This window comes from Aplidium turbinatum, chromosome 11 (assembly GCF_918807975.1).
Source record: "Aplidium turbinatum chromosome 11, kaAplTurb1.1, whole genome shotgun sequence".
NCBI lineage: Eukaryota > Metazoa > Chordata > Ascidiacea > Aplousobranchia > Polyclinidae > Aplidium > Aplidium turbinatum.
In genome coordinates, this window is record NC_137482.1 from 5326256 (window position 1) to 5350234 (window position 23979).

General features: G+C 38.3%; 1 protein-coding gene across 1 annotated transcript; it reads left to right on the plus strand.

Moving 5' to 3' along the window:
• LOC145779604 (uncharacterized) lies at positions 1 to 23778 on the plus strand. The gene is made up of 21 exons (XM_082591235.1): positions 1 to 211; positions 1991 to 2143; positions 2559 to 2753; positions 3154 to 3303; positions 3514 to 3584; positions 4324 to 4455; positions 4925 to 5084; positions 5449 to 5568; positions 5901 to 6070; positions 6365 to 6461; positions 7156 to 7299; positions 7597 to 7766; positions 8064 to 8247; positions 9242 to 9311; positions 10293 to 10399; positions 10916 to 11148; positions 11549 to 11706; positions 12163 to 12279; positions 17632 to 17834; positions 20732 to 20830; positions 23586 to 23778. The coding sequence occupies exons 1-21, from the start codon at positions 182 to 184 to the stop codon at positions 23679 to 23681; spliced, it is 2859 nt and encodes a 952-aa protein (XP_082447361.1). The 5' UTR covers positions 1 to 181; the 3' UTR covers positions 23682 to 23778.
• The last annotated feature ends 201 nt before the right edge of the window (positions 23779 to 23979 follow it).

The following is a 23979-nucleotide window of genomic DNA, read 5'->3' on the forward strand; positions in this document are numbered from 1 at the left end:
TACAGATGTGGTGCTTGTTTTTAGCTTAAGTAGTGCTGTAGGGTATATGCATAGATCTGGTATTTGTTTTATTCAGATCCAGGTACTTTGAAGTTTGACAATCTACCATCACCCAAGTTCATCTACAATCAACCTTTTTAAAAAAGGAATGACGTTCATGTGTTGTTGAGTTTTCGAAACCATGCTAAATAGCCATATCCACAATGCTGAAGTATGTTATGGTATCTGTGCCTTGAAAGTAGCCTAGTAAACTCTTATCACTTCATGACCTATGATTATAAGTAGCTTAGCTAAGTCTTTGCAAAGTCTAGATAACTTTGGACTTTTCTATTAAGCACATTTTTTGCTGGCTGAGAAAGTTTTTAGTGAACATTATTTGGCTATCTAACGTATTTACCTGTTGTGTGTCTGTTAATGAGACTAACAGGCCAAAGCTTTTGTTCACTATTAATGTGATATTGCTAACCAATTACCATAGCCTATCCATCCCATATACTGCGGAGTAGCATACTGTGAAGTACAAATAGTCCATAGATACTGCTAGGCAATATAGCCTATATTGTTTTTTTTTACCTTGTTTTGATTAATATGCACCTTGTGGGGGCACCTTGACTTAGACAACCACATCTTTTTTTCGGTGCCTCAATAGTGTAACTTTGATATAAATAAAGTAATATGTTCTGCTATTTGTGTATTGAAATGATTGTGGAGTTGTGCTGAAATAAATTTGATTGGTTGATTGAATGGATAGGGCTACTAGGAAAAATGTCCAAATGCCAGGCTTTTTCACTTAACTTTCAGTTGTTTTTGTCACTTCTCAAATGCAACAAAATTTAAACAATAGTTTAGCAATTGGTATAGCTATTAGTTTGTAAGTGGCTGTTGTATATATTCTGCAAAAAGCAGTCTTTCCTTGATCATTTAGTGCAAATGTACCGTTTTTGTATGTTACAGGCCTCGAAATTCGTTTTTGTTGACGGCGGACAAACGTGTCCGGTTTGAGCAGCTATCTTGGCGGACAAATTAAGTCTCACGGCGGACACACCAGTTTTAGAGTCGATCGTCATGCTTAATCACTTTATCTTGATAATTCTTCACCATTTGAGAACTATAGCTACGGTTTAGAAGGCTTGTTAAAATTGCAGTGAAGTCACTCTGAAAGGCTTTCATCAGACCAACGACGTGCGCTGGAAGAGTCAAAGCGCCCTGTAGCTGCTTGATACCCGCATAACTGATTAACTTCCACGAAACGAGGTCCTGTGGCTTCTTGCGTCACAATGCTTTGGGCACGAGTCGGAAAACATCTACACTAACGCTACTATTTTCTGCTGTGCAAAGTTTCACTAGGCTTTATTCTTTAGGTTTATTTTTGCGCGTCATGTTAACGAAAGAGAATTTTCCCTGGGCCTTTTCTTTCTTACAGTAATATCAAAGCTTAACAAATTTTGTAACCAACCTTGCCTTATCAATATTACTCGGAGATCATAGCCAGACATTGTGACGTAAGACTTAAACTAAGTTGCGCGTGAATAGTGTAGAAGTACCCGTACTCCCATCGATTCTTGGCGAAGAATTCACCTATGTTACGCTGATTCAATGTCATCAATCAAAGCAACGTAAAAATTGAAAGTTTTCCTGCTTAAATGGAAACTAAGGGATACGATACAATATTAACATTTTCTATATGCGTGCTAGAATGCGCGGGAAATTACATTCTCGCAAAAATTGTTCGTGCTATGACGATTTGTATCGCTAGTTCCTGTGTTATTTCTCGGCGGACAAATATGACCGATCTAGGTGGTACTTCCCGCGGACATCACATGCTGTGACGGCGGACATGTCCGCAGTGTCCGCCGTGAATTTCGAGTCCTGTGTTATAATGCAGTTTAACTTCCTCACCTCATGGAGTTAAATCACTGCTGCAAGCAAGGTCTTTGCTTTCCATTTGTGCGTATGATTCAGTATATATATTTTGTTTACACTTTCACAGTTCTTTATCCAATCTTCAAAGCACCTCTCAGAAATCCATAAACAAACCGCCAATCCAACTTCAAAGTGGAGGTCAATTTATAGCAAAATTAATGATATTTGTCTTAAAGAAATTGAAGACAGTATTGAGGACACAAGTGAAGCTTCTTCAAAGGTAGCATTGTATATATTCACAAAGTGTATAGGCCTACTGTATATCATCATATTTGTTTTGTCGCTGACCTCAGCATTGAAAGTCTTTGACTCAAAGTTTTGTGATAGAAGTTTTTATATATCAAGGACAGTGGATAACCATCCCTAAGTAATATATAAATTAAATACTTAATCTTCCATGATAGCGTGGTAATAAATTTGAAATTTTTAGCACTTGCAAATCGCTTTGTTTCGAAATTATTTCAAGTAAAATGCTACTGGAAGTGCTTTTTTACACATTTATAATATTATTTATTTGCTTTTGTAGCCTATCGTAAGGTTAGTCATTATTTATAGAAGGAGTTGCTGTTACCACTTATAAAGGATGTTTGCAATATTTTGTAATGCGTCTTTTATATTGTTTGCTGCTTTTACAGAAGCTTCATTTGTCGAAGAATCCTCTAGATAAATTATGTCGAGGGGATGAGAGTATAAATCGAATTGTGATCAATCTATTTCCTCTGGAAAATGGCTACTCAATCATGTTCAAGAACTCCAACAAGCAACAATTTGAAACAATACAGCTGCCTTATGACGAATACGAAATATTACATTTTGTTGACAATGAACAGGTGTGTGTCAAATTGATCATTGTCAGTTGTCTTTTCCTGGCATCCTGCTGGCCACGAACTTTCTGCTTCAAAGCAAGAAATATTAGTCCTATATCTGCGTAATATTTTAATAAACATAGTGTGGCCATACATTGTTAGAGCGTTGGTATATGCTTGTATTAATGTTGCATGGAAAATTTAAACCTAGTTTAAAAACTGTGATTGAACAGATATTGTTTGACCTCACCATGAGAGCATAATTTTATTTCATCTATTGCGTAAGATTTTATAAAAGTTATGTCAAAAACCAAAAAATTGTTAGGTATCAACTGAACGAACTGACAGTATGTTTTGCACTTTTAGTCTACATATGCTTTGATGTTGGTTGGGTGGTGGTATTGACCATGTTATTCGTGTGCAGATTCCTCCATTGCTGATAGAAGCTTTAAGTGGTGGGAATATGAATATGTTTCACTCCGGTTGCCTAATAGCCGAAATCAGAGACTACAGGATCGCAGCTTCTGCTGTGCATTTTGAAACTCGTTTCGTCCTTTTACACCCAACGCATCAAGTATGCACTATGTGATTTGTATCTCTTTTTTTTCTGCTTAAATTTTTTAAAAAATTGAACGATGCAATTTTTGAATGGGTAAAATATCTTTCTTTAAGGGTTGGCTTAAGAAGTTAAATTTGATAAGCAAAAACAGAAACTTAAAAATTATGGTTGGTAATACTGTAGTTTACTTGTTATTACAGTTATCTTTAAAATATCTTGTTTCAGACTTTGTTAGGAGACGTCAATGCAATTGCTGCTGAAACATCTCATTTATATAGATGGGGGACAGATGAAAAGTAAGTGTCAGTGTTTTATTATTTGGTAATCAACCTTGCGTGATTACAAAGCCACTTTCATGAATGTGAATTTTAAACGTAAAAAAATGTTGTTGTTAAAGCATGCAACGTTTTAGTTAAAACTTTTCTGACATGAGGCTTTAGCCAACAAGAAACACTTTTAGTGGGCGGAATGGCCCGTTTCGGTGAGTCCGATTCGGTGAGTCCCTATTCGGTGAGAGCCTTTTTCGGAGAGTTCCCTATTCGGTGATTTTTTGAAATTTGGTACCGTGTACGTAGCCTAATTATCATTGCCGTGTTAAGGTTAGGGTCTTATTTCAACGTTTAGCGACGTTAAAACGATTTAAAAGCGGCAATGATAATTAGGCTACGGTACCCGATAATTTTCAAAAAAAAATTCAAAAAATCACCGAATAGGGAACTCTCCGAAAAAGGCTCTCACCGAATAAGGAACTCACCGAATAGTAGCAGACCCTTTAGTAGGCTACAGCATGCTCGTTTCTGTGGCTGAGGATGTACTTAACTTTAGCTGACGTTTAAATCGCATTTTGATACAGTTGTGTCACAAATATAAACTTTATTCTCAGTTTTGACTTTTCAATGCTTCAAGCTTAGACAATAAAAAAACTGTCACTTTTACATTGATCCAACGCCTGCAGACGTTGAATCAATGTAAAAATGGCGGTTTTGCTGTCTGTGTGCAAATTGTTGTACAGCAAATTTATTCTCATTGTGGCAGGCTCGCCTTAGAGAGTTGTCTTCTGCTCGCCACTTCTGACCCATTGTGCCTTGATCCTTCGCCGACTGTGCAAGTGATGAGGAATATTCAAGAAAATAAAACAAAACCCTTCAAGCGCCATGTGATAAGACGGTGAGATGAATCATGTTAATGTTACCTCAAGCAACCATTGCTTCATCGAATGACGCTGGATGCGTTTTACAACCATTTTTGTTTACTTTAAAATCCATGCACGACTGCACGTATATGAGAAAGATTTATTTTTGTCGTATCCAGACTTACGCTCGGTGGTTGAATATTTAGATTCATGGGCGAGAAGGCAAGAAAACCAATCTTCGTGTCCACCTCCAGGCGTCTTGCCAAAAACACAGCCGTATGCTTTTGACCGTTGTCGAACCAGCGACCTTTCAAATGTCGAACCGGGCTCTCACCACTCAGCTATTCAGCCGTGATAAGCATTACGTAACACACAATACGTCAAGAAGGATTAAGGAGACCATTATCACACCTCATAAACAATCACTCATATTTGGCCGTTGCTAAGTATACTTGGTTGTTACAGCGCAATATATATCAAATCCTATTTATGTTCATTTTTCAGATGCTTACATCGCAATGGTATTAGCGCGATGCGCAGATGTAAAGAGCAAAGTGAAGAACCTGCTCCTGATTCTTTTCACCTGTTCGACTTCGTTCAAAAATTACGCTCAAAAAAGGATGAGGAGTTGAATTCTCCATCGGATATTCGACTTCCCAAAAATGTGCAGATTTTCAGTGTTTTTTTACATTTACAGCTTAGGTTATATTTTATAAAGGAAAACTACTACATACCGTTGCATATTTTGTGAATATTTTGTTTTTCGTTTAATCCAAATGAATTGATATGGTTAAGTGAGCATATGCTTTCTTCCACTTAATTTTCTCAAACGAAAATTTAGTCATATTAACATTAATGGCGTCTTATTGATTTGATTATAGTTTGTCTTTTACTTTATTAAAGTAAAAAAAATAAGTAAACTTTCTACGATTTCACTGGAGTAAAATAATATAATTGTTTTTCGTTGATAAACTGCTTGATTTTTCGTTTTTATAACCCTCGAATAACGTTGTTGCATTCTTTCTCAGGCTCTTGATTTATGGCGCACTTCCCCACTGGACGTTTCTGACACTCCCTGCAAAAGTGACGTCATGAAACTGGCGACAGCTATTCAACCTCTGCCGAAAGGGTTTTCCAGCTCAGACCTAGTAAGAGTATACAGTATTCATTTTGTTTGTATTCAGTGCTTTCACTGAGACCTATACGATCCACAACGCATCTTTAAATACTATTTTTCTATTTCTTGAGACGTTGTTTTCTTCGTGCATTCAATTGCACCATGCCATTGATACAAGAAGTGAAATCTGTGACATTTTTATTTTGCTGCTTAAAAGAAGGCAATCACGCCATTTTCTGAAGAGTGGCCTTTCATAAGATGAGGGTTAATCCAATTAGCAAAATTCGCCGATTTTACATTAATTAAACATTAAATGACGGATTTGGCTGTCCGGGTAAAAGTTGAACAAGTAACTGTTTGCAGCTTGAAATTCAACAAATTCACTTGAAATCGGAGACCCCGAACCGCGATGTATATTCCATTATCACGATCTACCAGCGACCGTCGGACATGCATTACTTTGGCAAGCTGCAGTCGAATAAATATTTCCAACAGTCTCTCGAAACCGGGCCCTCTATAGGAGACAGTTGCAGGTACGTTGTTCATGTGATGTCAAATTCAGAATAAGCCTTTTCTCTCTTGTTGATGACATCTTTCACTCTGGTAAGATTAGCTCATTAGCGCGGTCATCGACCTAGCTAGTTAAAATATTTTTACGACTTTTATATATAAAGTTCCTGTAAGTTAAATATGGATATTTAAAAGACGTATAATTAATATCTTACCCAAGAGGGCAGACGACGATGCGATTGTCAAAAGCATAGAGATGGTGTCATAAGGCAATTAGTCGGCCTCTTAATAATTGAGCCATTTGCTGTTTGCTTCAGATTTTCCCTGGGCACAGAAAATCGCGCCAATTTGTATATTCTGCAGTATCAGGAATTGTTTTCTGAAGATGGCCGCAGACCTGCCACCGTAACAGTGGTAAGCGTTAGATACGCGCTTTGAAAGCACAAAATGATAACAATATTACAATAATACTGTGTCGCATGAATCGAACATGATCGTGAGGTATTTTTTATCTCTATCATATATGACATTTGAGGCTTATGAAGTTTTTCTATCCTGATGTGTATTTTCTACTTGATAAAATCATATTGTACAACATTCTGAGTTATGGTATCTATTTACACAAATTTAAATAACTACAATCGTTTGTTCTTGTAGCCAATTGTCTTGTGGACATACCTATGTATGCCATGTTGGACGTTCATGTCACACGAACAAGTGAATTTATAGACAATGTTGAACGAAGAGACTAGGGAACGGGAGATAATTATAACTTATGTTTTTTTCTATAATTAAACCTTATGTTCTTCATAAGTATATGCTAGACGCTACCAAAAAATTCTTAGAAAATGTAAATATTTTCCCTTGCCACAAAAATCAATTGATGGTGAGTTTTGATCTGTCTTCTTTGTTTAAATAACTAATTTGCAGAAAAAAATTAATTATTTCGTCTAAGTGTAAAACCCTATGCTATTTGTTAAACTGATGTTAAATTTTTCACAAATGCCTGCACCCTGCAGTAGTAGCAATGGTGCTTGTCGCACATCAAACCACATTGCTTTCAATACAAGCAAATATTTGCCTTTCAATGCATCATTTTCTTCTCCAGACTCGTGCTTTGCAACCGAACAACGTAAAGTTCCAGCTCCCGCCGCAAGATGAGCCATGGCAGTTGGAACAAGATAAATCCCTCTATGCTGTGGGCTCTGTCAACAGCATTCCTGTGCAGCATTGGCCAAAGCTGAGGGTCAAGGTTAGTTGAAGTGACGTCACACAAAGCTAAGTGGTCGCGGAGAACCGATGAACGGATAACAGCCCATTTTTTCATTGTGGTTTTGTTTTTCATTTACAAAATGCAATTTTACGAATCCACGAATTGGTTTATGTGCCTAGTTATTGTTTTTAGTATGATCAGGATAAAAAATGCTTTTCACACGACTGTCCAATACCTAAAATGTATCGGTTAACCGATATCTGATATACGTTACGCACTTTTTTTTGTTAAATTTGTTCTTGCAGAAGGTGGATCTTCATCTTAATTGTTCTACAGGATAGACTACATAGAAGATCTGTGACACCAAACCAGCATTTGAGTTCGAATCCAGGCCAACGCAGTCATGCAAGTAATGGTCAAGCTGTGGCTTCCAATTCTCAAGTAAACAGTGCAATAACCACCCCCACACTCAACACGGTAACACTGCAACCTTCTACCCAGCAAAGGTAAGTGCTTGTTCATGTGAGTGCATTTTCTAAAACGTCTTGTGTTGTAGTTTTAATGCATGTATGGCTAGAGATATTTTCTACCCAATCTTGGAGAAGAACTTAGAATATTTCCTGCTAATGTCGTATCACTGATCGAGTCTTCATCAATTTTTTCGATCACCGTTCAAAATCATGCTGCCATATTCTTTATTAATCTGCTAGCATATTTATTATTTAAGCTTTCGTTTTTGCTTCTGCTTCAGCCATGTGGATAGTGTTATCTTTTAAGGCTATTTTCAACATCATTATATTTAGTGCTTTCGTTTTTCCTATACCTCGACAAATGGGGCAGCAAAACGGACTTGTCGCCCAGTCTCCTCATTCTGTGCAAGTCCGCAGTGTTAGCTCCAGTGGTTCCCGTGCTCTGGAAAGACGAGTAAGCTCGGACACGATCAGCTTGCTTACCGGAGCAGGTGGAGAAGTTTATCAGATCCAAGAGGTGCGTAGGAGCTTTTTACTCAATTGGTTATTTTCGTCTCCGGATTGTGTCCCCCTGATGTCTTTTCCGGCCAGGAGATGCCGAGTTTGTCATTTTTGCCAGCGCGCGAAATCAGTGACGTCATAAAATATTACGTCTTGCAGTGGCGCGACTACCCAGACAACAAATTAGTCATCTTTTACATTGATTCAACGTTTACAAGCGTTGAGTCAATGTAAAAAGTGACTGATTCGTCTGGGTTTGGAAAAGTTTGGGTTTTCTTTTATCTTAGCGGAATGAATGTTTAACACACAGCAAAAACTCAACCTACTCTAAACCATAGTCGTTCAGAAGTCAGTTTTCATTGCGAGAAGCGTAATAAATGTGCTCTCTGCTCTACAGGTAGTGCATGGAAGTGTGAGGTACATATCAAGCAAACAATGAGACGTGAAAAATTGGTTACAAGAGTCTTGGCTGTATTTCTAATTTAAACAAATAATCGACAATTAATTGTGCTTCATAACAGGCTGAAACTGTGTAGAAATACGGAAACTAGAAACTTAATTTTAAAATTTAATTTTGTTTCTGTCAAGACCACAGTGATTATCCACAAGATCACAGGAATTTTTACTTTTTTTCTATTTTCTTGTTTGTTCAACATTGTTCGAATAATAGTGTTTGACACAACTACTTTATGATTGTCATTTGTTTGAAGTACACCAACATTGTTTTTCTCCCAAAGTCATATAATTCAATATTAAATAAACTGAAATCTTCATCCATACTACGTATAGTGTTATTGTTTTATCACAATAATATGATTTTTTGAGTTCTTGTTTGACATTGCACTGATCGCGGTTACGCTTTTTTATACGTTTTACAAGACACTGCTTTATCGCAGCCCTATAGCGGTACAGTTTAGTGCATTGTTATCCTAAATGCACTTCCTCGATGCTAAATGCTAAGGAGAGATGAGACTCAATGTCATTTTTGAACTGTGATATTTCTTGTTTAGAGCCCACAATCGGGAAGAAGAAGCAGACAAGGTTCCGTCCATGACTTGTTCAATATAGCGCCTCAACAAGGTGTGGACATATTTATTTTTTTATTGTTTCGTTAGGTGGTGCTGTTGATTCAACTGCTACTTTTTCACAAGTCATCATGTTTGAGGCAATTCCCGATTGAATTCGTTTTAATCCTGATACATAAACTTGTTTATCTTTTGTTCACGTGACGTTGTAAAAGCAGTAGCTTTTATTTTCAATCTGCGGCAACATCAAGTTGAATACGTTTCTCAGCAAAGCTAGTGCCCGGACGACAAAATCCGTCATTTTACGATGACTCAACGTCTGCAGGCGGATTTTTCTGGCCCGGTCGTCATTGTTTTGCAGTTATACCTTGAGAAGGTTGATAGCTTTGTTCTTCTTTCGTATGAGAAACGATCGTTCAAATTTCAGGTCAGGTAATAGAAAGCCAGGTGAATATAGTTTCGTGCATTGCTGCCATACCATGCATTCCATTTGGTGCCTTGTAAATGGGACATACAAGAATGACACGGTCAGCCGTTTGTTCCTCCTCGCCGCACTCGCAGGCCGATGAGGGAGCCAAACCCAACTTGTACATGTTGAAATAGAAGCGGCCGACTCCTGTTCGGATTTTGTTAAGCTTATCCCAAGTCGGCCGGGGCTGGTCCATACTATGGGGGCATGCCACCGGGTGAGGTATACTGTAAAACCATGGAGTTTGGCGTCGGCGGCGCACCATGCCGCATTCCAAGTGTCTTCCATATGATGTGCTGCACTGATGGTGTGATTGCTGAATGGTAATAGTTCAATGGTAGCTGGTACAAAGGGGTGTCTTGACTTTCGCCGCCGGGAGGGTTCCTGAGGTGGGACGCTGAGTTTTGAGTGGAGCAGGTAGTTGGAATCTTCTGCCCGGCGAATCAGGTGTAAAACGGCTCTGAAGTTACACTTAAAATTTGCTTGATTTTCTAAAAATATCGTTAAATGTGTTGATCAATGATGTTTACTTCCACAAACCATTTTTAATGCTTTGCTTTTGCTCAGGCAATCAAGCTACCAACACCGCTGCCATTGGCCACACGCCCCTTGCCACGCCCACCGTGGTCGAGAACAACAATTCGTTCACAAATGCAGGCAGAGATGCTACAGTGGTAAGTTGACTCAATTGAAAACTGCTTTGTGGTGCGCAATTTTACGTTATTGTTAGGTCATCTGGAAGCAATTGACAAAGGAAATTGAACACAATTACAACTCTGAGCATATTTCTTGCGCTTGTTTCTTTCTCCATTTTGCTTCAAAAAAGACTGATCTTCATCCCAAAACATCAGGGTCGACCAATTGTCTACTTCTCTCTATTGTCGGCTTCTTTAATTTTTAAGTTCAGTTTTGCCAGATCATCCTTCGCTGTGTCTTCCCATGTTTTCTTTGGTCTTCGTTTTCTCGTTTTTCATTTTTCTCTTACTTCTGAGAGTCTTCAAGCCGTGCATTATTTCTCATATTGTGCAATTATCTATTTGACGCACATAGCGACAGCTTTTGTTTACTCAACAGCGAAATGAACTGTTCTATTAAGAGATGTTTTTTATGAAGTATTCGTTGCGTTATAACAACGTATTGCAACATTTATGTCGCAAAATTTCAATTATTCACCGTACTAACTTATGCAGTTGAATGCAAGCAATCACGGAGCCAACTCCATTAGTCTTCAACTCCCTTTGGCGAACATTCAAGGACAGCAGCAGCAACAACATAGTGGCATTCCGCACGGTGCAGTTCAACTCCAGCAAATCACGAGGCAGCAACAACAACAGCAGCAACAAAGTGGAAGCATTGTAAGAATGCCCGTTCCCGCTAACTCCAGTGATGGGCAGCAGATCTCAACCGCGCTCAATCTTCTGGGGTATGTGGGATATTTGAACAGTTTCGAAATCTTTTTCTATGTTGGTAACTCGCGCATGGGTTTAGTCTAGTCATCGTCACATTATCATTGTTGGTTCCATGCTGAATGGTGAGAGCGCTGATGTGACGCTCAGAAGGGCACTGGTTCGACACCGCTCAAGAGCATGTGGCTTTGGAAAGACAGTTGAAGGTGGATACGAAGGTTGGCTTCTCCTTCACTTGATCTAAATCTTCAACCAATTCTTAAACCTGGCTACGACAAAAAAAAAACATTATGTTAGTTAGTTTGTAGAAAATTCTAAAAAGGTGCACAATTTGAATTGAGGTATTTTTGCTTTGTAACCTACATACGGACGCCGAATTTTGACACTTTCACCAATTGCTCTGTTTTGATGTTTTAGAGCAAGAAATTCCTCCTCCTCTCAAACATCTGTTCTTGGCAATATCCAGCAAATCCAACTGACATCCGGATCGAGGTTTCCAGGAGGAACAGTTACCATCCCGGCGGAACAGTTCCCAGCTGGAATCGCCATGCAATTGGCTGCAGCAGCAAATCAATGTGGGTACCGGGAAGCTCGCTTTCTCAAAATTAAGAGTTCTTTCTATTTAGTTCAGTTATTTTTATTTCTGATCATCAAAGCGAAAACTACTTGCCCATAATGTAGCATAATAGAAACAGGTAAAAGCGACAAAACACGATCGTTGAAACGTGCTTGAGATTGTAACGATGCAATAAGTAACAAGGACTTCTCCCGTCGCAACATCTGGATAAATATCAAAGTTATTAAAGTCTTGCGGCAACCATTGTTGTCTGTCTGACGTTTGTGAAAGCAATGCTGATTGCTGACGTCGAGATCATCTACTCTTCCAGATCAATAAGTTTCTGCTTTCTCATGTTTCACTTCATAAAATGGAGTATTGGGAACTCGGCCATTATTTTTTGGCGTCTTTTCTGAATTACTCCTTTCATAAACTCTTTTTAAACGTTTGTTAACGTTAAATTTGAACGTTGTAGTGAACCAAGACAAGGGAAGCTCTTCATCAGGCACCCAGCACTTTACCATAGCAACGTCTGGTTTGCCTGCTTCGTCTGGTCAATTCACCATTGTAACTAATAACAACAACACCAACGGTGAGTTACCAAAGTGTTGAAATAGTCGACTGACTTTTACATATTCTGGGAATGCATGCGTTATGTTTGTATACTGTATAGGCCAAGTTGATGCACATGCAGAAGTAAGAAAGTGAAAAGGTTTTTTTGTGTGTACTCCACGTCTGTTTCATTTGAAACGTTGTTGAAATCCCGTCATAGTTACCGTATGCAACAGCAGGCTTGTTTCGAAATCACTTGCTTTCGAGTTTTAGTGGACACTTTCTGAAATAGTTTCATTATATTCAAAAAAAAACACAAACCAAACCCGAACACCTTTGGATGAGTGTCTGCTGTGAGGCATTAACCTGAAGTTCTATATTTAGACGATAGTTTCAAGTTTTTTTACCTTTAATCCGTTAAACTTTAAAATAGGCTTGCAGGGCTGCGATTTTTGCCTTTTTCGGTGACGAGGTCACTCGACACGCGCCATCACTATTCGACAAACGCCGTGCCTTACGAAAAAAAAAAACGAAAAAAAAAAAAAGGAAAATAAAAAGGAAAAAAACTGAGAGAGGACAACGTCGTCAGGTTGAGGAACAATCGGGGGGGGGCATCACATGATGCAATCATAAGAGTGCTGACTTACGTAAACTTTCTTGCGCCAGGTACTTCAAAAAAGCGACGCTTCACACGAGAAACTCCCAAGGCGTCAGCGCCGCCATTTTGAACACTGCGGAGAATACTTTGATCGAAGTTCCAACGCCTGGCATCAAACATTTCGCCACACACGTTTTGTGCTATTCGACACAACGGGTTTCTTTCTTAGATAAAATAACCGAAGTAGGCTACTTTAATTGTCAACGTGTTTGTAAGTTTGGATTTATGTCTGACTTATGCACTTGTTGTTCCAAGATTGCAGAAATGTTTTGCGATGTGAATATAGAATAGAGAAATAAAACATAGTAACTTTAGCGGGTTTAGCATACTTTATTTCACACAAAATATAACATAATTAAATTAAATAAACTCAAACGTTTTCGACACGTACGTGTTTACCATGGCCACCTTGAGATGCGGCCTGATTTGTCACATTTTGCATATTTTGATTACAGCTACTGGTAGTGCTTGACTGACATTTTTTAAGATGTTTTTACTTTTTGCGGTTTCCTAATGACAAAAAACTTTTTTGTTGCCTTGGGGAACCAGTAGCAAATGAGAAAAAAGTAAGTTGAAAAACGCAAAATCAGACTGTTATTGAAAATTAACAGTCTGACTAAAATCTACAAAATCAAATTTTCTTTGTTTTTCAACATGTGAGGATGTTAAAACCTATTGTGTCATCTGGGGAAAAGAATAAAGAAAGCGTAAAAATCTAATTTTTAGAAAAATTTATTTAAACGTTTGCCCAAAGTTAGAAAAACCTGAAAATTTCTGCAAAATGTGACAAATCAGGCCGTATCTTTAGGTGGCCATGTGTGTCCTCATCAGGAATTAAATCTGCAATACATAAAATGAAAAATCGTAAGATAAATTTAACTATGTACTGTAACTGTAACGACACTGGACTGAAAGCACAAATTGAACAAATGATACGAGAATGATTGCGAGTAAATTATGCGGTGGGAATATAGAATAATAGACAGATAAACACGGTTGCAACTTGACTTCCATCCACTAAAAGGGTTTCTGTGATTACGTAATGGGCAATTTCGCATTTGCATTCACAAAAGCACACAACCCAGCTGGCAAAACCCGTCGTTTTTACATTGATTCAACGTCTGCAGACGTTGAATCGAAAAAACGAGAAGCGAAAAATATACTAGAGTAGTCTATCACGAGTCACGACCGCACTGTTTGATTTGTAGTGATGTAATAATACCAAAAGTAGCGATACGCACGCTGTTACGTTAAATAACTCAGGGGGAAAAGTAAGTTAATTTTGGGTCCGATTCAACGTTCGAGTCAGCACAAATCTATTTAAATTTCCTGGCGGGTTACATTGCGTACCCAGACAGCAAAAATCATCATTTTTACATTGATTCAACGTCTACAGATGTGAAGTCAATGCAAAAATAACGAATTTTGCTGCCTGCGTAACAATGCCCAAGAAGAAATTTACGTTTGTTTTGCATTAATTCGACATCTAGCGACTTTGAATTATCATAAAATAACGTTAATTGTTCAACCAGGTACCGGTAACAAATTAATATCTCACTGCGAGATGATTGCCTCGATTTACATATTTTGCACTAACATAATTTCGGCACAATTGAGACAAACACGAGTCTGTTTGATAAAGAACTAGCTGTCAGAATCGAAATCATAAGACGCTGTATGGGAGGATGAAGCTGTCGCATCGTCACTGGAATACTTGAAGACGCAAAACTGCCCGTTCATGAACGCGCAATGCCATATGATCAGAAGCATTATTTTTCTTTTCTGCCGAAGAACCGTTTATCTAATTTTTTTACTACTTTATTAACTTGATCCCGTAGCTTTTCTAATTCCGATTTGTTTCCGTCATAAAATTCTTTACAAATTTCGCAAAATACCACACTACCTTTTCCTTCTGTTTGATAATCTATAGCAGGTAAATTCCACTTTTTAACTGGATCTTCTTTCACGATGATTTATATTCGCAACGACACCGGTATACAATAAGCATTCGATGAAAGAATAACTTTTGCGTAACAATAAGCTGGTATTTATAAGGTTGCAAACTTTTTACAGTTCACAAGAGCATTGTCAGCGCATAAAATAGCTTGCGTGATGCTCTGGGCTACCGCCGTGTGACACGCGACGAAGAAGCGCATAAACTTTCGTTTGATTAAACAGCATACGGCAATTGTCGCAGCAATCTAAGGTGTGTTGATTTGGCGACGGCTATGTTTTTGCCGTCGTAGATGGAATCACTCAACCAGCGTGCGATTAAAAACTTAAAGTAAGTGACTCTGATACAGCTCTGATACCACACAACTTGTGCGGTAACTCGCGGCCAAACGCTTATAATCTGACTCTTGTGACGTCATATTACTATTCGACAAACAAGCGTAGAATTTTTGGTCGTTCGACAAGAAAGAAAAAATCGCAGCCCTGGGCTCAAGTACAGTTTATCCATTGCAAACAATGCAAGACTGACTTGAAAGAAAATTGCTCATAGAGAGATCTTGTATTGCAGCCAACATGCGAATGCTCAAATATAAGTTCCAGGTTTCATACATGCAACTAAATAGTGCCAGATGAGCTTGAACTGAAATATATTAACACTTTAATAATAATAATACCATATAATTTATATATGGTACTATAACAAAACACATTCTCATTCGGCGTCTGGCAGATGTTACGTAAGTCCATCTAAAGTTGGCAACAGATATAACAACACGGAAAAAAAACTTTCTAATCCCCTAATTTAATTTTCATGACCTTCCTCATATAGACCAATGCATGGGGTGGCCGTCTCCAATCTCGATAACGTCTTTATTTTTTACCGTTTTCCATCTCAACATTAAAAATTAATTTGACACCTAATCATAGCCCGCCAATAATAACGCCTGCTATAAACACGTGACGTATAAACACGTGACTTAATTCAACGATACAAAAACAACTTTTTAAAGAACACTTCTTGAGTTGATTTCTTTCTCACTTTTGCATTGATTGAACGTAGGATTGATGTAATCGATGCATAGCGGCCGGTTGGTTGTTACATCACCACTTGCATTCTTAAAGAGAATCGAAATCAGGCACGAAAACTTGAACTAAAACTCCATTGACTCAATTTTCAAACTACATAAAATCGAGTCAAGTTGAAGTGCAGAGGTCATGTCATGATTTTGTATTTTTTACTGGCACGTTTTTTTGTGTGTGTAATGTCCAGATTTATGGCAAGCGTTTGAAGATTTAGATTTAACAGACAAAAAGGTGAAGACGCTAATATTCGTGTCCACCATTATACATGCCGTTAAACGCCTTGCCAAAGTACTGTTCTCAAGCGATATCGACAACGGCAGTAGTTTGTCCCCAGGCAGCTAATTCCGGCATTTTTACATTGATTCTACGTCTGCAGACGTGGAATCAATGTAAAAATGATAAATTTTTCGTCTGGATCGTTACATGAGTTGCACTGGGTCATGATATAATTTCAATAATTTAACCACATGCAGCCCGTCACCGTTCACCATAGATGTCTCTGACCGAGGGACATTACAACGTTCAAACACGTCAGCTGAAGTTAAACATCGTTTGTTTCTATTAGCACATGCGCAAATAAAATCTTTTTTTTGCTCGCATTTTTACACCGTTTTCAGAATCTTCGCAAGATGGCAGTAGTTAGATTATACACTGCAGGGAAAAGAACTAAAGATGCTATCCTTTGCTTTGAAATCTGGCAACCTATTATTTCAGTCGCTTATGGCAACAGTTCCGCAGTTAAGTTCTGAAGCATTTCTTTTCATTGTATTTCGCCCTGTTATTCTCATGCAGTTGTTGATTGGAAACCTAGTAAAACCAACCCAGCCAGCAAATCAATCACTTTTTACATTGATTCAACGTCTGGGCGAGTTCACCTACTTGGCAGAAGGCCGAATTTCCTTTTGCATAATGAATGTGTTGTTTTTTCCCTTTCTGTGTGACGTATGGTTTGTAGCGCTTCGTCATAACACAGGCTCGTTTATGATTATCCAACATCGCAAGACGCAAAATCGATGTAATCAGGTTGACATTAAAAAAAATCTATTTACTATGTTTCTGTATCCGCTCGTGTTCGCAAAAACATTGAGTTCAATACGATTCGTTTGTAACATTTCCCATTTGCCCAAACAAACAAGCAAACACCTGTTTATCAAAATTAACGCTAATGAGGTTTTCATAGAAATTACAAGTTTTTCTCCGTGTGGTTTAACCTATCACGGTGTCAGCCTGATAAGTTTCTCCTCCTTTCATCTCAGCGCACTTGACAGTTGTTTTGAAGGCCATTCACAACAATATGGCATTTTCAATGCTCTGAGAATGATTGCTCAACAAAAACCAAAACTTTAATTACGCAGCTCGACGCTGACTTACCATTTTTAACCTTAATTGAGTTAGAAAAGGTGTGGTGAACTGATTACTTCTGTTTATCTCCATGATGGATATCGGTGTTTTTCTTGACCATTTCGAACCGCGTGCAACTTATCGTACAAAAATATCGCTTTTTTACGTCACTTTAGCATCTGACGACGTTACAACGATGCACAAAGGGAAGTTTGCAAGTTGTGCAGTTAGGCGCGTGTCTGATTAATACTAATTCATTTGAGACCATCGGTCAACCAAGATTAAGTCATCTACAAAAAGTTATAATGCTGAAAGCAGAGTTTGATTGACATGTCGCTGATATTGTTTGCCGCGCAGTGGGAACTCAACAACAACAACAACAGCAACTTCGTGTGGCAGCCAGCAGCAATCGTCAGCAGCAGCAGCAAACATTCGCTCAAAGCAACGACGCACAAGGACAGTCCGCCACGCTGACGTTCAACCCACGCACGCAGATGCTGACTGCCAACGTGCGTGGAACAAACGTGCGTCAACCTGTCCAGTTGGTTCAGGTTGGGTCGGTAAGTACCGTTTGCTTTAGCTTCAGCATAACGAGAATTTGTAGCTTTTCAACCACATTCGTTTTTTCGTGTTTTTCTAACGACTGTGGATCGTGGGCTATGTGGCCGTGTAAAAAAAAAAAATTGAGCCAAAAATTCAAAACCTGATCTCATGTAGCGTTAAGCCGACACAGTCGAGTTCCACCTCTCTTTCATGCAATTGTGACAATGAGGGTGATTGCAGTGCCAGATTGAAATTGCTGACGTCAAGCGTTTGTGTTTCAACGCATGGTTATGAACTTGTTTATCTGATGACCTGAAGGCTGCTGGTTCGATACCCCACGTAAGCCTTGTTCTTTCAAGACGATTCAAATCTTCATAATCCCGAGCACGGTTGACTAGTATCACCATCTTTCTGTCAGTGTGCAAACTAAATTGCGTTATTTTAACTTTGTTTTCGGATTATGTGTTATTTATCACAGTAAACACCAACGTGGCTATGACGTAAATAGACTGATTTATCGTCCACAATGCCACTGCTACGTGCTCCCATGGCTTGTGCTCTGTTTCAAACACCGAAGGTTTGTCCCAACTCAATTGCAAACTAATCCCAAGCAGTTCTTTTTGGCATTGATTCAACGCATGTAAACGTTGTGGGTTGTTGATGTAAAAATGGACATTGCCTTAGTCATCACTTTATTATTGCTACTTTCCATCACAATCATCTAATTCTAACGTCACATATATACGAGCAGTCGAGCATCTATTTGAAGATGACTTTATTTTTTCATTGTCCCATTCTACGCCGGCGTAGCTGATCCCCACTTTTAACTGGACGCTTGAATGAAATTGTTCCTGACCTAAACATTCACTACGTTATTTTTACAACCGTTGTGTTTGTTTTTTATATACTGTGTTTTTCTTATTTCAATCCATGCATTGCATCTTTGTATACGCACTGTCACTATGCGCTACTGCTGCATTTTCTTTCTTGAATGCATTTTATGCATATACAATATTATACATTTACCATCTAAACATGGGAAGACACAGTGAAGGATGACCCGGAAAAACTGAAGTTAAAAATTAAAGATGCTGACAATAGAGAGAAGTAGAGACAATTGGTGGACCCTGATGTTTTGGGATGAAGACCAGGCTTCTTTGAAGCGAAACGGTTGTTTTTTTGTGTGTGTGTATTTGTGCACATTTTTGAAATGATCAGGTTTCCTTTCCCTCCGACTTGCTGCAGCATGGCATTTTGCATCTTTTTCTTTCTCTTTCGCTTTCCGAGAAATCTTAGTGACGACAATAAATAAATATAAAACAAGCCACGGTTTCTTCTGGTAGTCGAAATTTGTCCGAGGTTTTTCATCTCAGATATTTTCACCGACAACTGGGCGACAAGTATTTGCCGAAATGTGGCTGTCCAGGCAACAAAATTTGTCGTTGAATTAATGTAAAAAATGACGAATTTTGCTATCTGGGACAATTGCTTGGTAATAAACATCTGCCAATGGAACATGATATAATCCAAAGATCCGCTTCTGGCAACATTCTTGTGTACTTCCCGCTATATTTGGTGTCGGTTGTGTTGCTGTAATTATGTTTTTGGATTGGACACAATATTTGTTGTGTTAGTTATTTCGAGGTCTGACCGCAAAGCAAAGAATTTCTTTACTTTAGTGCTTCAGCTGTAATGAATATTGAAATTTAAGATGTATGGATATTATACAATGCACATATTGAAAGAATGATCAACTTGTGAAGCATATCGGCTTTGTTAAATTATTGAGTTAATTATTATTAAACGCCATTAGCTTAATAGTCAGATAAGCAGAAAAAAAAATCCTGCAATGCTCGCCATTATATTTTTGGAAATTTTTTTGTTTTTATTAGAATATTGATTTCCGAAATATGTTAAGTCTTTTCAGTATAAAGTGTTATGTGTACCGCCAACTGATCATATGCTTCGCATAATCCCATTGTTTAGACACCACATTCTTAACTCCAGTAATTAATTGCAAGGTTTCTATTGTTTATAAAAAGTGGTTGTCTGCCTCAAGTTTGCTCTTCCGTCAAAACGCCTTTTTTCCAACTTAATTAGTTTAATAATTAAGCTGTAGAATTTCAAGCATTTGACACAACGCATTTTTTTGCATCGCATTAACGTTACTAAACGTGAAAACGATGCGAAAAGAGTCACTTTTGCAGATGGTAAAACCACCTGTCACTTCTCCTTCATACCATTATTTCATGCAACCTCGGCTAAGTTTGAGTGACATCATTTGGCAAGTATCCAGCTCGAAATTGAGCATTGTTTTAACAAGATCAGTTACATTTGCATTTGTTTAACGTTGCTGATCACCAAATGTTGACCAGAGTTCTGTAAAGTAATCACGTTATGAGAAACTACTCGGTGCAATTGTGACATGATTAGATGATGTCATCATTCCTTGCATTTGTGCGGCTTCCAAACAATATATCCTATTTTTATGATCTTTACAATCAAGCCAAAAATGATCATGTCTGCTGAGTTTTTAAATGATATTCAGCGATTTCGAGGTTGAATCATTGTCTCGGTTGAAAACGAGCCCAAACTGTCGTATATTTTGTACTAGGTTGGGGATGGAAGCTTTTGTTTTACTTTTTTTTAAAGCCAGCAATGCTCACTTTTACATAACTACCAGCTACCCAAGCAGCTTTGTCCGACAAGAACGAGTCACGTGACCACCGATGCGGCAGCAGCTCCTGCTTTTCCTGGAAGTTGCGACCGAGGGAGAACGGTCGTTTTGTTGCTCTTTGTGCGCATTTCAGTAAATCAGTGACCTGTAACTTTGATTTTGCAGACTTTGAATCAATGTAAACGACTGATTTCCATGATAAATGCTTTCCTAACCGTGCATTGCATTATTTATTAGAACACCACCATCCAACAGCTGCCGATCCGCATCCCAGGCCAGTCAGTGATGATCAACACCGCACGCTCTTCCGCTGCTGATCATGGCAACTCCCCTCAGGTATCTCCTAGCTGGCATAATAAGTTATTCTTCACATCGTTTCAACATTGCCAGATGCTAAAACGATACATAAATGATAACTTTTCCTGCTTTGGCAGCCTCTGCAACTTGATTTCTTCCAAATTATCTGCTGTACTTTGGGGAGTTGAGTGTGGGGCATCAAATACAATACTAGGTACATATCTTCAATGGCAGGCCATATTCAATTCTTGGTTTTATGTTGAGAGAAGGCTAGACGTTGTAGATATATGGGAATATCTGTACAATATTGAGAAAAGAAATTAAGAGCGTTGCAAAAGTGATTATTTCAAGATGTATTTTTTTTCCTTATTGTTTCCATCATCGACCATCCATTCATATCGCGACACGGGTAGTAATGGCAATTAAGCAGATTCAAGCATCGACAAAAATTGCCAAATCAAGCTAAATTCACCAGCAAGCTCATTAAATCTTTCCTACATCCCAATAAATAACACACGTTGATGACCCTAATGACCCAACAAACCGTCATCGCCACTCAAAGTCTATTGCAAAGACGCTAATCATTAACTCGGAAAATTTCCGCAGTTTTTTGTTTTGTCAGTGGAGCCAGTCTGCGCCTTCAAGGCGTAATAACTCCGCAAATATTTTCCTAATCCGTTAACAACAATGTGGGGACTTTATCGCTTTGTACAATTCGTTTCTTGGGATAATTGAAGTTGCTTTCCATTGTTCGAATGTGAAAGCTGTTCTTGTGAAAACAAGTTGTTCATTCGATGAAACAAGTGGCGTCTAACTTCGCTTGAAGCCTTCATGGTACGAAATGCCACTCATTGTGTTCATTAGGACTGAATAAGTTCAACAAAACCTGACATTGAATTATTGCAAAAATGTTGAATAGTTTAAAGCTGTAACGCAACTTAAACAAATCCAGGCAGCGAATCATTTTTGTTACATTGAATCAACGTCTGCAGACGTTGAAAGAAAAAAACTTACTCACTGGCTGAGTAGCGGACGAAGGAATATGTTTTCTATCCAAGACGCAATACCGATTAAACATAAATCCTGTTGTTTGCTTGATGTACGTCATAAAGCAAATGGCGTTCAAAGCTTTGTTTTCTGCATAAGCTGCAGATTGCGGTTGAGATGATGCTGTTGACGTTGGCTTTAGTCAAGAGCTTAAAACAGCCACAACAACTAAATATTGTCATCGTGTGTTCAAGTTTGCGTTTGATCAACAAAAACTCAAGTCCGTCTTCGGAAACTCACGATGAGGCCTGTAGGTCGCTTCTTGTACGTCCCTGATGTATGGCGCACATATTACTTTCGAAAAAATTTCTCTTCCTGTTTTCGTGTTTTCGGTGTTTTCCCGGTTTCCTTTTCGTGTCTTATAATTTCTTCACCGTCTGTGTATTAGTGATACAATGGCTTACGAGGAAATGAGGTATGCTGAATTAAGCAAATATTTTGATATAAAGAGCACAAGAGTCTTTCAGTTTGATGAGTTTGTTCGAATGTAAATTTCATACGTCAATATTTAGTACTTTCGTTATTTTTAGTTCGCTTTAAAAATAAGCAAGTTTCCTCAAAAACAGCTACTTCCTGTGTACAATTATTGACACATTCCACCAGGCTATGCTGATTTTTATTGTTGTACAAGAAAGTTTCAATGTCGTTCTACATATTTGAATATGTTCCTCCACCGGGTGAAAGTTGCCAAATTATTTTAGATGTTGTAATAAGGAAAACGTTACTCCATGGATGTGATGTGCGTTTCTGGTGCTTTTTTTCGACTAGCAAATCAACCAGTTAATCTTTGCTTAGTGCAAGTGCTTTATAAGAGACCGGTTTTGGGCGATTTTTTTTTTGTATGTTCTGCAAGACAGTCACTTTGAAACATGTCAATGCGTTGATCAATTATCACAATAATCTCAAGGGCGTGTGTTTAAATGTCCTTAACATTGCATTTAAATAACACTGCAGCAAAGACTATTTTGGTTCCAGCTGTCAAGTGAATTACACGTTTACCTACTTTTTGGCGTCGTAACCTTTTTGAAAAGTATATTCAAAATTGATTACATGCCATGCAGAGCACTGGCGCCAATAGCGAAATATTTCAAGAAGCCTGTTACGTTTACTTTTTCATGCTTGTGTTCGTTTATTCATCACAGGTAGAACAAGGAATTCCAGCATAAAGTGTCAACGAGTAACTGTGTTAGGCCTTCTTTTGCGTTATCATTATTATATTTCAGCCATGTCTCAGCGCATTTTTTGTAGCCAGTTGCCGTTTGCGATTGAAATATTTGTCGAGTAGCCTAAATCTCTTTCCAGTTTATTGAACTTTTGTCCTTTGACTTCCATTTCTTGTAATGACTTCAAAAAACTAAGTTTTGATTCTTTTTTTACGAGTTTGTTGAAAACAATGCTTTGTCCATCCATTAATAATAATTAATTGTTTAATAACAAACAACTTAGGTTATTTCCTTTCGAACAAACGACCAGATACTTGGAAGGCTTTCTGTTTGTTCCGGCTGTGCGGAGGTCTGGGGTAGTTTAAACATCACGTGACGCCATTTGGTTTCTTTTCTCTCATTCTAACTGTTTCTCCCCGCAACGTGTCATAGAACATTTAAACAGCTTCTCATGATGCTTTTGCAAATAACTTCTAAGTCAAGTGAAGCCTTAACTTGTTTGCTCATTTTTTTAAGTTGGTTTTTAAACTGACCAAGTTTTAAAAAAAGTTGCATTTTAATAATTGATGACACGATTTGCTTAGATGAGCCTGACCCAGCATCTTCAACAACTCTCCGCCAACAGCAATGCAACAAACGGAGCAAAACGAGGAAGGAAACGAAAGAAGACTCCGTCGTAACAACGATCTTGCGCTACTATTTTTACTCTTTTATGCAACTAAGAAAAGCTGCACTTTTTTTTGTGAAAGTTGCAACAATACAATAAAAGAAAACAAAACTTTTGTTGAAAGTTTTTCAGCGTGCGAATAAGGTTTCATCTCAAGTGGAGAGTCTTGTACAGCAGGGGGGTCCGGGGGGTACTTTTTATCCTTGGGCTTGGCCTGAGATGATTTCAGGAGCCCCGAAACTTCAAACCACAGCGTATTCGTGAGATGTGATGCGTTTTTTTTTAAAGTTTCTGAATTTGAAGCCCGAAAG

Excerpts from the sequence above, each read along its gene's own strand:
- LOC145779604 (XM_082591235.1), top strand. The coding sequence starts at position 182 with ATGCTAAATAGCCATATCCACAATGCTGAA. Across the intron at positions 2,754-3,153 it reads ATTTTGTTGACAATGAACAG|ATTCCTCCATTGCTGATAGA; the intron begins GTGTGTGTCAAA and ends ATTCGTGTGCAG. Across the intron at positions 8,248-9,241 it reads AAGTTTATCAGATCCAAGAG|AGCCCACAATCGGGAAGAAG; the intron begins GTGCGTAGGAGC and ends TTTCTTGTTTAG.